General features: G+C 35.9%; 1 protein-coding gene across 2 annotated transcripts in view; it reads right to left on the bottom strand.

Moving 5' to 3' along the window:
• The window catches only part of PDE10A (phosphodiesterase 10A), a 583,168-nt gene that overhangs the window by 171,754 nt on the left and 397,373 nt on the right, over positions 1 to 14,041 (bottom strand). For both annotated transcript variants that reach the window (XM_033404002.2, XM_004278863.3), the window contains one exon: positions 6,863 to 6,991. In XM_033404002.2, the coding sequence (XP_033259893.1) occupies positions 6,863 to 6,991 (129 nt within the window). The remainder of the gene's footprint in view (positions 1 to 6,862; positions 6,992 to 14,041) is intronic.

Here is a 14,041-nt window from a genome sequence, read left to right as displayed (position 1 = left end):
AGAGTTACCACGGCTGCATGGTATTTGAAAGCTAAGAGAGTAGATCCTAAAAGTTCTCATCACAAGGAAAAAACTTATATAACTGATATAAATAATTATGGTCAAATTACTTAATATTTTTTGCCCCCTTTAGACAGCAAATCCCATTACAACTGAATTCATGTCTGATGCTTATTAGCAAATGCTAAACATACAGAAGATATTTGGTAAATTTGAGTAAAATAATTTGTAAACCCAAAATGATGACTCTGGGAAAAAACTAAGCTGTGTGCTTTGCTAGACCCCATTTCAGCCACCAACTTCCTATGTGATAATCTATGTCACCGAAGATAACACATGGGGGAGGGGGAGGAAAAGCCAATAATAAAGGGATTAGTAAATATAGAATAAATGTTTATTATCCCTTGCAACAGAAAAGTAGCCAAACAAGCAGTGGATAACTGGTTTAAACTGAATTAGAAGTACTGAAATTTGGGGCAAAACCCTCCATATAAGAAAAACTCTAAAAACTTTCTTTTAATATTTCTTCTAATTATTTCTTATTATAACAGCAACACATATAAGGATATAAACACACCTATAAATCCCCAAAAACAACCACAATGACATATATTTTACTAGCCCTTTGTCTATGCATTTATGTGTGATTATTATCTTGCAAAAATGTGATAATATATGTAGCTCTGCAACTCACCATACTTCAGCAAAGCTATCAATTAAACACCTGTTTTGGATTTTTACATTGTTTCTGCTTTTCCTATTACAGTCAATGCAGGACATGAATAAATAGCTAAAATAAAATGAGAGTAGAAAGACAAAAATTTTAACAGCAACTTCTCCCATTCTTAGAATAAGAAAAAATATTTTCCAGATGTAAAATCTATACCAAGTGACTCCACAGCATATCAAAACTGCCAGCACTACAAAAGCAAACAAACAAACAAACAAAAATCCAGAAACTTTTCTAAAAAGAAAAGAAGAGTGACTGAACGTATTCTCTTTAACCAAACTTCTATTTGAGCTGTTTTAGACAACTTGCTTTCGACCACCCTACTGCTTTCTATCAACTTGCTTCTACCCAGAATTTTGTGATAAATCCTCCCTCTTCAGCCTCTCCCAGAAGGAAATCCCAGCAAGTCCTGCAGCCCTGCCTTTTCTCCTGTTGCTCGCCAGCAGCACAACACTTACTCCTCCACAGGCCCCCACCCCAGTGCCCAACGCTGTGGTTCTCAAGTGTTAGCTTGCATCAGAATTACCGGGCCGGGGGCCGGGGATGGGGGCTGGGGCCAGGGCCAGGGCTGGGGCCGGGGACCACGGTGGGCACTTGTTAAAACACAGATTGCTGGTCCAACCACAGGAGTTTCTGATTCAGGAGGTCTGGGCTAAGACCCAACCTATGGCATTCCTAACTAGTTCCCAAGTGATGTTGGCGGTGATCTGGGGAACAAGTTGCCTAAATCAAAAACCAATTCCTACAAAAAGCCTTCTCAATTTTCATACCTTTTAATGACCCCAATTCTCACAAGTGTTGCCTTGATAAACTATACCACACAATTGAACACTTGATTATACACCCTCAGTTGCTATACCCTCATAGTTTCATATCTTCTTTCCACACCACAAGATTATGAGTCCCTTAAGGGCAGTAAACAGAGAAGTAGTGCTCCTGTGACTTACAAAGAGCCCAGGACAGGACAGATGGACAGGCACACATGCTTAATATAAAACTTAGGCTCTGTCTATCCAAAAGCAAACAATGTGGATTTTAAAATCTCAAACAAATCTAATTCTCCTAAAAATTTCTATTTGCTAGACCTTATGCTAGATGATTTCAAATATACACAGTCAACAAATACTGAAATAAATCTTATTCTTAGATTATGTGTTTATTATCTGTTTTCCTCTATCAGAAAGTGACCTTGAGGGAATCAAATTTATATTCCTTGTTTTCCAACTACACTCCCATAGTAGGTACTACACAGATCTTTGTCAACTGGCATGCTGAATAAGTAGCTAGAGAAATGAGTAGTACCTGGTCACATTCCAGCTACAACTCACCACTCAAATGAATGTTTCTAAAAATGATTATTCAACCTTTGGTCAAATAATCCAGACCAATGTTAAATCTTCAGGAAGCTTTTAAGGGGTAGATTAAAACACACACACACACACACACACAGAAATGGTTATATCACTTATCTTTCACAGGCTTTTTATTTTATTTTTAAAAATCTGTGTTATATGAAACAAAATTTTAAATGCCGAAAAAATTATATTAAATACATGCAATGACTTCTATTACACATCTTTATCTATAATATGTGCAATTAACAAATACAATTTTTATAAAAAGAAACAAAAACAAAGTATTTTCAAAACTCCATTAGCTCATAACATTTTCATTAGTTAGAATCCCTTGCAAACAAAATTTTTATTTAGGAAATGTAGTTAACAATGTTGAATGAAAGAATAATAGCTACCACCGATAGGATCTTTACAGATAATATAAAAATTGCTTCAGAAATCAATCTAGTCTATAACAAAGCTATTATATTTATTTGAATTAGTTTCATAATCACTAAAAATATTTGTGATGATCTGACTTAATCTTTTTTTTTTTTTTTTTGCGGTGCGCAGGCCTCTCACTGCTGTGGCCTCTCCTGTTGCGGAGCACAGGCTCTGGATTCGCAGGCTCAGCGGCCATGGCTCACAGGCCCAGCCGCTCCACGGCATGTGGGATCCTCCCGGACTGGGGCACGAACCCGTGTCCCCTGCATCGGCAGGCGGACTCTCAACCACTGCGCCACCAGGGAAGCCCTGACTTAATCTTTTGAAATTATCAAAATCCCAATCAACTTGATTGGATTGCTAAGGAGCCCAAACACTCTCAAAAAGAATATATTAAAGATACACCTTTAACAGTAAGATGTACAAGTAACAGAATTAACGAAATACATCAAGCAACTCTTTACAAATGAATTAATATTAACTTTATCCCCCTTCTAGTTACCAGATGGTGAACTCACGTTTATTTGTAATTTAGATTAAGGCATTCAACACATTTTCTGTTTTCCATTATGAAAAAGAATATGAAAGTTCTATGTGAAAATGTAATTTCACCATTTGAGACAACGTAATTTTAAGGAAAAGAGAGAAAGTGCCCCAAATGAAGTACCAAGTAAACTATTTCAATTATGTGTTTTTTCTTATTCCTGGTATGTCCTAATAGTTAACACATCACTGATTAGTCTTACTAACTGAAGTCTTCTAACATTGTGTGCTTTGGCAAATTCATGCTCTGTTAACTTCATATCCTGCTACATTATATACACTAGCATAGAAACTGTATGTTAGATACCAAGTAGGGCAAATGCTACTTAATCCACATATTAGGTTGTATACAATAGGTTTGGAGGGCATAAATTAAACCCAACTAATTCTCAGTATGAAATATCTAACAGTTTTATTTGAATGAAAATTAAATCCCATCTCCAGAATCATGGAGAGGTGAAAAAATGTAACTATATTCTTTGGGTAAAAAAAGAAACCATTCTTGTAAACACTGAAGGCAGCTGACAGCACTAACATTTTCATTGTTAATTACTTGACATTTACAGGTACACGTGATAGACTGGGCAATGCTTTTTCCATGCCACTCACATAAGTTTAGTGCTAACCCTTGCCTTTAAACAGTCTGCAGGGGCTATGCTACAGAATCTCACTGAATATAAAGCAGATGTAATGAGACACAGTCTTGTGATAAACGCTGGACCGTTAGTGACCCTTTAGCTTCTCTTGCACAGTTCCAACATCTGCCAAATGAACATGAGCTTACTTAACCTTCATTAATTCAACCAGATGTAAAGGGTCAATATATGTGAGCTGTCTTGAAAATTACAACTGCTCTATGGTCACACAATATTAGTCCGTTATAAATATTACCATAGTTTAAATAAAATGTCATGCATTCTCTATTTTTTAAGTTTTGCCTTCTGAGCACCAAGCAAACAGTAGGTGCTGAATAAAATGCTAAATGATTGAAGAAAAACTAGCTTTTTGGATAGCACAGTCATCAAGAAACACGTGCAAGCAGTCTGAAAGCTGACCGTTTTAAAGGCAAATATAATTTTGTAATTTAAATAATCACCCCTTTATTCATTTGTTTAAAAATTTGAATTTTCATATAGGATCTTTCTCTAAGCAGAATATGCCTTTACACGATTTTCTGTCCCCATAATGTAGGTCATTTCCATACGAGGCTGGTTTATCAGTGTTTAAAAAAATAAATTAAATAAATATTTATTGAGTACTTATAATGTACAAAGTGTTGTGCAAATTACTTATTCCGGCAGTTTTCCTTACTTCATTTTCTTTGACTAAACTGACACAAAATGAAATAATTTGGATGGGCTTTTCTCATTTTCAACAAAATATTCTCCAAGACCTTCTAGCTGTCACACTTTCTGTTCCTGGGTCCACACATTGGAAATAGAAACACTCCCTAAAAATCCTCCTGACCTTGGGCTTCCCTGGTGGTGCAGTGGTTGAGAGTCCGCCTGCCGATGCAGGGGACAAGGGTTCGTGCCCCGGTCCGGGAAGATCTCACATGCCGTGGAGCAGCTGCACCCGTGAGCCATGGCCGCTGAGCCTGCGCGTCCGGAGCCTGTGCTCCGCAACGGGAGAGACCACAACAGTGACAGGCCCGTGTACCACAAAAAAAAAAAAAAAAATCCTCCTGACAAAAATTTTCTTCCTCAAAACATTTTCAATGAAGGGATAATAATGAGAAGGGCGGGGTGAGGGAAAAGAAAGGAGATGGTTCAAAGAACCACTACGTTAATCCATGACTATATAAATGAAATAAACATATTTAACTGGCTTTCTACATCGCAAAGAAGACTGGGCAATGCTTTTTCCATGCTACTCACACAAGTTTAGTGCTAAACCTTGCCTTTAAGCTGTCTGCAGGGGCCATGCTACAGAATCTCACTGGATATAAAGCAGATGTAATGAGATACATTTTTGTGATAAACTCCTTGGAAGAGGAGGTAAAAAGGGTCTTACTGGACCGCAGCAGTAGAATTAAAGATTCCTTTTAATGCCCTTCCACTGCAAACTGCTTGCACCCTTTTTTACTTCTGATGCATTCTGCGCTGTGGTTACTTCTATGCCTTTCCCCACCACTAGACAGTGAGCCCCGAGTGGACGATTCATTCACATTCTCAGTGGCATCAACAGTCTCTAGCCCGGCACAGGGTCACTGTCAAAACCGTCTCCTTATAAGGACAAGTTTTTCTTCCAGCATAACTGAGTATTGTTTCAGTTACACATTGCTATTCTTAATAATCATTTAACTCTTGAGTATATGTATTAAGAGGTTTAAAGTATTATTTGGTTAACTAATATAGAAGACAGATTCGGGAGATGTGGAATGACATTCAAATATTTATAAAACTTTAAAAGTTAACTATCACTGTAACACTAAAACAGCATGCAATTCTTTTCATTTTCTAAGACCTACGCTCAATTTCATATCTCAGAGACATAATATATATTCTTAACTTTTCATTTTATATGGGAGTGTAGTTGATTAACAATGTTGGCAGCATATATGTTTGCATTATATTACTGTCCACCATTATACAGCAGGTTGCTGTAAGTATAACTCAGTCACACTTCTGAAAGTTTCAGACATCTAGAACTGTTTCGAAATGTGTAAGGTTTGTAATAGATGAAACATGCATGCCATGTCAAGCTTTGTTCTTACTATTAATGCCATGATCCTTTTGAAAAGAATATGCGTCTCTGATGTAGGTATATTTCTCTCTCTCTCTCTCTCTCTCTCTCTCTCTCTCTCTCTCCCTCTCTCCCTTTTTCCCTCCCTCTCAATCCACACATACATGCATACACATTCACACCTACCCATGGACACTTTAAAAACAATTTTGTGTTTCAATACCAAAAACTCTCTTTTTAAAAACATCCACCTCTTTTTTATTATAAAAATTATGTAAGAAAATTATAGAAACTTTCATATGTAGAGTGAGGAAAATCAGCTCCAGGCAGCACACTATTAGCATAGGTCTTACAGCATAATATTTTAATAATGGTCATTTTTGAACTTTAAATGTAGCATTTTTTTACACAAAAAAAATTTCCAGAAAAATAGTAAATATTTTGGTTTTTTTAATATAAAACTTCTCCATGTAGTTAGAACCATATATAAATTTTAATTTCCACTATAAAAGCAACATTCACAGAAATGAGAAGTCATGATTGGCCAAATATAAATTCATTTAAATCCAAAATTAAAATTATACCAGAATAACCAAATCCAATATATTAACATAGATTCAATTTGGGGGGAAATTTATGTGATTTCACATTCCTTTTGAGTCCACCTTTCTTTTTTCCATAAATATAACCACATCTTAAGTTTATGAGTGTAAATAAAATGTCTAATGCAAGTCAAGAGTTCTTTTCCTACCGTGCACATACAAAAATTGTTTGAATAATTCATTTTGCAAAATATAATAATATAACTCTATTTTTGAAATATATAAAGAATATTTTTATAATCAATAATAACCATTAAATAAAATCAAGTCTAATATTGACTTTTGCATTTTTCAATGTGGTCATATCTAAATAAATTTTCAATTCTTTGCCAGGCATTTTCTTAAAGATCATCCTTTTGTATTTGTTTCCCCTCATTCTAACTTATTTTAAGTTATCTTTTTAAACAGAATAAAATTCTTACAGAATTAAACTACTAATATTTTACTTTCTAGCATGTATTAAATACCTTTTTTGTCACTATAAAATAGAAAACAATCCACATTCAATCTGAATGAGATCTTACCTTCTGGTTTGTTGTTTTTCCTCTTCAGCCATTTTTCTACAGTCTCTGCACTAACACTTTCAGATACAAATTCATCTAATACCTGGGGGTGAAGAGAAAGATATGCCTTCACTTTTTCATCTGTCAAACCTGTAAAAGAATTGAAAAGAATAAAATTAATCAATACGAAATCTTCATTTACATCAAAGATATAGAAAAATGACATTTATGCAGATTGATTTAGCATAGAAATATTTTTAAAAGATGTATATACATACAATGGACTATTATTCATCCATAAGAAGGAATGAAGTTCTGTTACAACAGGGAGGAACCTTAAGAATGATATAGTAAATAAAATAAGCTAGACACAAAGGGCAAACATTATATGATTCCACTTACATGAAATATCTAGAACAGGTAAATTCATAGAGACAAAGTAGACTAGGGGCATCCAGGGGCCGAGGGAGAGGAGAATGAGGAATTATTTGCTTAACGGGTACAGAATTTCTGCTTTGGGTAAAGACAAAGTTTGAGAAGTAGACAGGAGTGATGGTTGCACACATAGTGAGTATAATTAGTGCCATTGGATTATATCCTTGATATGGTTAAAATGGCAAATTGTGTGTTATTTATATTTTACCACTATGAAAAAGTAGGGGGAAAAAAGTAAAGTTAGAACTTTAGCAATTTTAAACTATAGATATTGCATCATGTTACACAGCTGTTTTGCAACAGTAAATTTCAGTGTCATATTTGAACTGATGCTGTATTCCACTGCTGTTCGGTTAAGCCTTGCAAAGTGCTTCCACTTTTTTGTAAGTAATTATCATAGATTTAAGACTTAAGGTAAGTGAAGCTCTAGCAACAGTATCAAATGGGAGAATAAAGCACTGGTACAATTTAGGTGCTAAAAAACATGCTTAATGAATAAGTTCTTATCGTTTACTGTTTACAACACAAATTCTCCTTTTTCTCAGGGTCACTAAATCCAATGATAAAACTAATGTTCAGTTCAAAATACTCGACATTTTTTCATTGATATTCAATATATGTAGTCAGTTTCACTGAAATAATTTGCATAGTCTAATAATAACGGCTGAATATACACAGAATTTTCAAGCAAAGAACTTTTACATATCTTCACTTAAAAAAATATAAAATTACATGTTTTCAAATTGATGCTTCATGTTGGTATGCCATTTCACTAAACAACTCAAAATCACAAATAGGCTATCAATAATTATTACTCAGTGACTGTAATTATTTGTACTACTGTACACTGTGAATTATTCAATAAATTACCATCCTTAAGGATGGTTAGGTGAAAAAGACAATGGAAAGTTGTACTTTTAGATGCAGAAAAGAGAAAAAGCAAGTATATCTTTATGACTTCAGGGAATAGGCTGCATGTTTCTAGCACAGATAAGGCACAGAATTTATACATATTAATTAATTCTGCTGGGGACTAAAGCCACAACTGTATGATTCTACAACAGATTGGTATTATTGAGAAGGCAACTGATTTATTTCAATGAATTCAGTATGTAAAAAATCAATTTAAACTATATAGATATACAGATCTCTCATATATATATAATATATATATAATTATGTAGTTGTATTAGATAAAAAAAAAAAAAAACAAAACAAGATCCAGCCCATGTTCACACTGCAAAAGAGCCTCAGTGACGTAAAATTCAATTTGAGAAATTCTACAAGGTGCTAAAGATAAGAGACTCATTAAAGTAAGAAAGAGAGCTCTCTTGACAAAGCAAGTTCAGGTCCCCAGATACAAAAGGCACAGAATATAGAAGTAAGCTGACAGCTGACTTGACCTCAAGAAGACAGAGCAATTTTCATACTTTCATTATGTCCATCATAGTGGTACATATTCAACGTTTGATTCCTTCTTAAAACTTCCTTCTATCACTTTTGTGACACAATATGGTTCTTATCCTAACTTCTGTTTGCTCTTTACTTCTGCTTTCTCTACAATAATCTATGATGATGACAGCAACATCTTATTATATTTTTAATCTCTAGTTTGGAAATTCTTCCATCACCTCAAGCTCCATCTTGACTCAAAACTACATGAGTCATCTCCTTCCCACTTATTCCCAAAGTGATTTTTAACTCTCAACTTTCTGTTTTCTGTTACTATTACTCTCCGTTTTTTCCAGAAACCCAGGCTGAAAATATAAAGGCATAATTGACTCACTGTCATTTCATTTCATCTTAGTGCATATTATACAAGTCCTATTTGCCATATTACATATCAGATAAAGGAACCGTATCTAAAATATACAAAGAATGCTTAAAACTCAACAAGAGGGCTTCCCAGGTGGCGCAGTGGTTGAGAGTCCGCCTGCCGATACAGGGGACGCGGGTTCATGCCCCGGTCCGGGAAGATCCCACATGCCGCGGAGCGGCTGGGCCCGTGAGCCATGGCCGCTGAGCCTGCGCGTCCGGAGCCTGTGCTTCGCAGCGGGAGAGGCCACAGCAGCGAGAGGCCCGCGTACCGCAAAAAAAAAAAAAAAAACTCAACAAGAAAAAAACGCAATTAAAAATGAGTCAAAGAGCTGAATAGACACTTTGCAAAAGAAGCTATAGATATGGCAAATAAGAATATGCAAAGATGATCATTTGTGAGTTGAAGTTAAACAAAAATGAGATTCCACTACATACCTATGAGAATGGTTAAAATCCAAAAAACCTACTATCAGTTTCAGCAAGAATGAGGAGTAACAAAAATTCTCCTTCAGTGCTGGTACGAATGCAAAATGGTGGTCACTTTGGAAGACTGGCAGTCTCTTACCAAGCTAAATATAATCTTACCATATGATCCAGCAGTCACACTACCAAGTATTTACCCAACTGATTAACCCACACAAAACCTGCATGTGAATGTTTACAGCAGCTTTACTCATAATCAACCAAAATTGGAAATACCTAAGATGTCCTGCAAAAGTGGTTACCAGGGGGGAAGGGGGGGAGGGATAAATTGAGAGACTGGGATTGACATAAACACACTATACTACTATACAGAAAATAGATAACTAATAAGAACCTGCTGTAGAGCACAGGGAACTCTACTCAATACTCTGTAAGGACCTGTATGGGAAAAGAATCTAAAAAAGAGTGGATATATGTGTATGTATAACTGATTCACTTTGCTGTACAACAGAAACCAATACAACATTGTAAATCAACTATACCCCAATAAAATTTTTTAAATAAATAAAATTTAAAACAATTAAAAAGGTTTAAAAAAGGCAAGTTGGATACATCAGTTGTGCCATAACCATATAATTAAATATTATTTAGCAACGAGGAGAAATGAGCTAGCAAGCCATGAAAAGACATGGATTAGCCTTAAATGCATATTACCAAGTACAAAAAGCTAGTCTGAAAAGGCTGCATGTTGTATAATTCTAATGATGCAACATTCTGGAAAAGGCAAAATTATAGAAAAAGATAGTAAAAAGATCACTGGTTGCCAGGTGTGAGAGGCAAAGGGTGGAACCCTCATGAATGGCATTAGTGCCTTATAGAAGTGGATCCGAAGAGATCCCAAGCCCCTTTCCACCATGCGGGAACATAGAAACTCTGTGATTCGGAAGAGGGTCCTCACTCAACCAAGGTGCACCATGGCCTTGGACTTCCCAGCCTCCAGAACTGTGAAAAACAGATTTCTGTTGTTTGTAAGCCACCCAGTCTGTGGTATTCTGTTATAGCAGCCTGAATGGACTAAGAGAATCCATGAGTTCATACTGATATAAATAAATGACTGAATAAATAAATGAACAAACAGAGGAGAGTAGACAAATCTTCCACACAGAAGAATTCCAAATAATTTATGCAGATACTCTGCCCTCAAGAAGGTGCAGCATTACTCCCCACTCCGTGACACTTATTTTGTATAAATTACCCAAAATATTTTTTAAAGATCAATTGAGTCATAAATGAGCTGTGATGTCTAAGTAAACTTCTAAAGAAATTAATCAAATCCTGGATTTAAGTACGTAGGAGAGAATGGGATGGAAAATAGACCATTTTGGTTGTAAAATCCTTTTAGAGTGCAAATGTTATTACATAGCTTGATATCTCAAATGTCTCAAAATACCTAATTACAATTTTTCTCCCCAAGTTACCATTCACATTTCATGAAAATAACTACCGCCTTCAACATGAGAATGGCAGGGGGAGTCATTATGTCTTGGTGATTAAAAGTGATAAAAAGCAAAAGTTAGTTTCCTCATTTCACCTATTCACCTGGGCCTGAGCCTGGCCAAAGCACCTAAACTCTCTCAGCCTGGCTTCTTATTTGTATGGGAATGGGATTTGAATAGGAATGAGAACAATAATATCTATCTCACAGTGTCATAATAATTCAATGAGCGAATCCACATACAGCATTTTTGCTGAGTACATTTACTAGTATCGATAGTACCAAAAAGTCATTTTTCACCTGTATGAAAGCCAATTCTTGGATTTTCCACAGAATCAAATCACAGGTTTGTAACTTTTCATTTCTTTAGCATTAAAACTCCAAACTTTCTAAAATGTCCATTTTTCGTTTTATCGTTTAAAGTATGCTCAACTTTCTTAGCCAACAAAAGCACTTTTTTCTAATATTTTATCCATTTTTACTTCCTATTAACATGCAATTTTGCAAAGGACCTTTGGGCCAACACAGGACCAACCCAGAATAGAAGACACTGAAATAATTATCCACACTCCTGGAAAACGGCAGGTGTATGGATGATGAAATCATTCTTCTTTTGTTTTTGTCTGACTTTGGTTTAATGTTTCCATAGCTTCCCATGGCCTGTACATTTTGTTTATGTCCATAAAAGACTTGGTTAGTGTTTCTTTGAAACAAACCTAATGAGAGCAGTGGGCTCAGACCACAGCTGTCATTAGCACACACTAGCATCCAGTGATTAAAACTTTGCCACCAATAATCCACACAGTGAATCACACAGATAGATACTAATGTCTATTCCAAGGTAACATGAACATTTGAACCAATATATTTAAAAATACTTCATTTCCACTAATGAACTACATTCTCTCATCTATGCAATAGTTTGCCTGCATACAGATTATAAGATGCTATTATCACATATAAAGACAAATTAATAATCATTTTTAAAACCATCAAATATCCAAGTGTTTGAGTTTCTAATTCTCAATGTATTTTTTTAATTGGGGTATAGTTGCTTTACAATGTTGTGTTAGTTTCTGTTGCATAACGAAGTGAATCAGCTGTATACATCCCCTCCCTCCTGTAGGTCCCTCTCACCCCTCCCCCGCATCCCACCCATCTAGGTCACCACAGAGCACCGAGCTGAGCTCCCCGTGCTATACAGCAGGCTCCCCCTAGCTATCTGTTTTATACATGGCAGTGCACATATGTCAATCCCAATCTACCAGTTCATCCCACCCTCTCTTCCCCGCCCCACATCCACACATCCATTCTCTATGCCTGCCTCTCTATTCCTGCCCTGCAAATAGGTTCACCTGTACCATTTTTCTAGATATTTTTTGACCAGGTTGTTTGCATAAACCTCGACCCTGGTAGGTCTACATGCTGCAGTTATAGTTGTTCAGTATTTTCATAGGTTTCTTTATCCTATAGGTTCCCCCTCTATCTTTTTTGTTTTCCCCATATATTTATTACTGAAGAAAACAGAACTTTTGTTCTATGGTTTTCTAGAGTTTGGAGTTTTCTGACCGTACCCCTGTTGTGTTGTTTAGCATGTTCATCTTCCCTCTGCATTTCCTGAAAACTGAAATTAGATCTAGAGACCTCAGCAGATTGAGGTTCAACATGGAGGTGAGTAGTCAATTTTTATAAGCGGCATTGTATTCTTCTGTCAAAAGGTTGACACCATCTGGCTGTCTCTCTTTGTGACATTAGCAGCACTGATGATCTACGAGCTGTTGATTCATTATGCCTTGAAAATGGTGGTTTCCTAATTCTATAATGCCTTTTCCATGTACTAGCTGAAATAATACAAAGAGAAACTTCACCTCATCTAGTATTTGGTTAGTTCATTGAGATAAGACAGGATAAATTTGTTCCACTTTATTTACCAGTTTTCACAATGAGTTGGTTCAGTAGCATTCTCCTGTAGGTGAGGAACTAAAAATATTACTACTATGAACCCATAGATTTGAACAAATTTGATCTGTTTCTTCCATTGTAATTATTTTCCTTGCTGGTGCTCAAACTGTCCCACCTTTTGGCCAGTGGAAGGAGCCTCTTCAAGCTGCTTCCCAAGTCACTGTGACAAGAATCTAGTAGCTCTTGACGGCTTCCTTACAATCTGCGAGGATAGGGTGTTTCAGGTTCAGCTCGTACATTTTCTGCCCCAGATATGGATACCGACAATTTTCCTTAGGATCTCTGGTTCCTTTTGGTGGGCAGTGGTGTTTCAGTTCCAGGAATGACGGACTAGATTACATAACTACTCATCTGTTTTATCATACAATACACATGTAACAGTATGAGTGCTGTAAACAGATAAGGTGGGTTTTTTTCTCCTTTAGTATATATCTCACTAGAAATGTACAAATTACTATATTTTAAAGTCACTTGGAATATTCTTCTCTCTGATTTTGTCACCAACTGGATACACATTTAGGTTCACCAGATATACCTGTAAATGTGTCTTTAGAACAAATTATTATTCTAAAAGTGGGTATCTACATGCTGAAGAACTTTTTATTTCTGAAATCTTACCATCTTTATATTCATAAAAAATTAGAAAATCCCTTTCAAATCAGAGGCTAAAGAACTATTGTTTTTCTCACTCAGAGGGATACTTTTAAATTAATTATAAGTACTAAAGGATCTGTTGCTCGAAATAAGAAAAAGCACAATTTTTCAAGTATTAATTCTGCTATCTTAATTTGTGGAGAAAAATCCCAATACATGTCTGTATTCTTTTCTTAAAAAGCAGTCAGAACCATATGGCAGGAGCCCAGCACCCTCCCACCGCCCACCCCTGTTCCTGGGCTGTGGTTCCTGAGCCCCATTCCACAGTGCCCTTATGTTACCCTAACTCAGGTCTTCTCAATCTTAAAAGAATTCTTTCCTCTCAGATTAGGGGTCTTATCATCAAGTCTTCTCCTGCCCCATTATCTCACTGTAGCTCATCTCGGCTAGACTAGAAGAAACCATATACTTTA

This window comes from Orcinus orca, chromosome 12 (genome assembly GCF_937001465.1).
Source record: "Orcinus orca chromosome 12, mOrcOrc1.1, whole genome shotgun sequence".
Classification (NCBI taxonomy): Eukaryota; Metazoa; Chordata; class Mammalia; order Artiodactyla; family Delphinidae; genus Orcinus; species Orcinus orca.
Note: the sequence above shows the minus strand (reverse complement) of the source record. Positions and strands in the feature narration are given on the sequence as shown.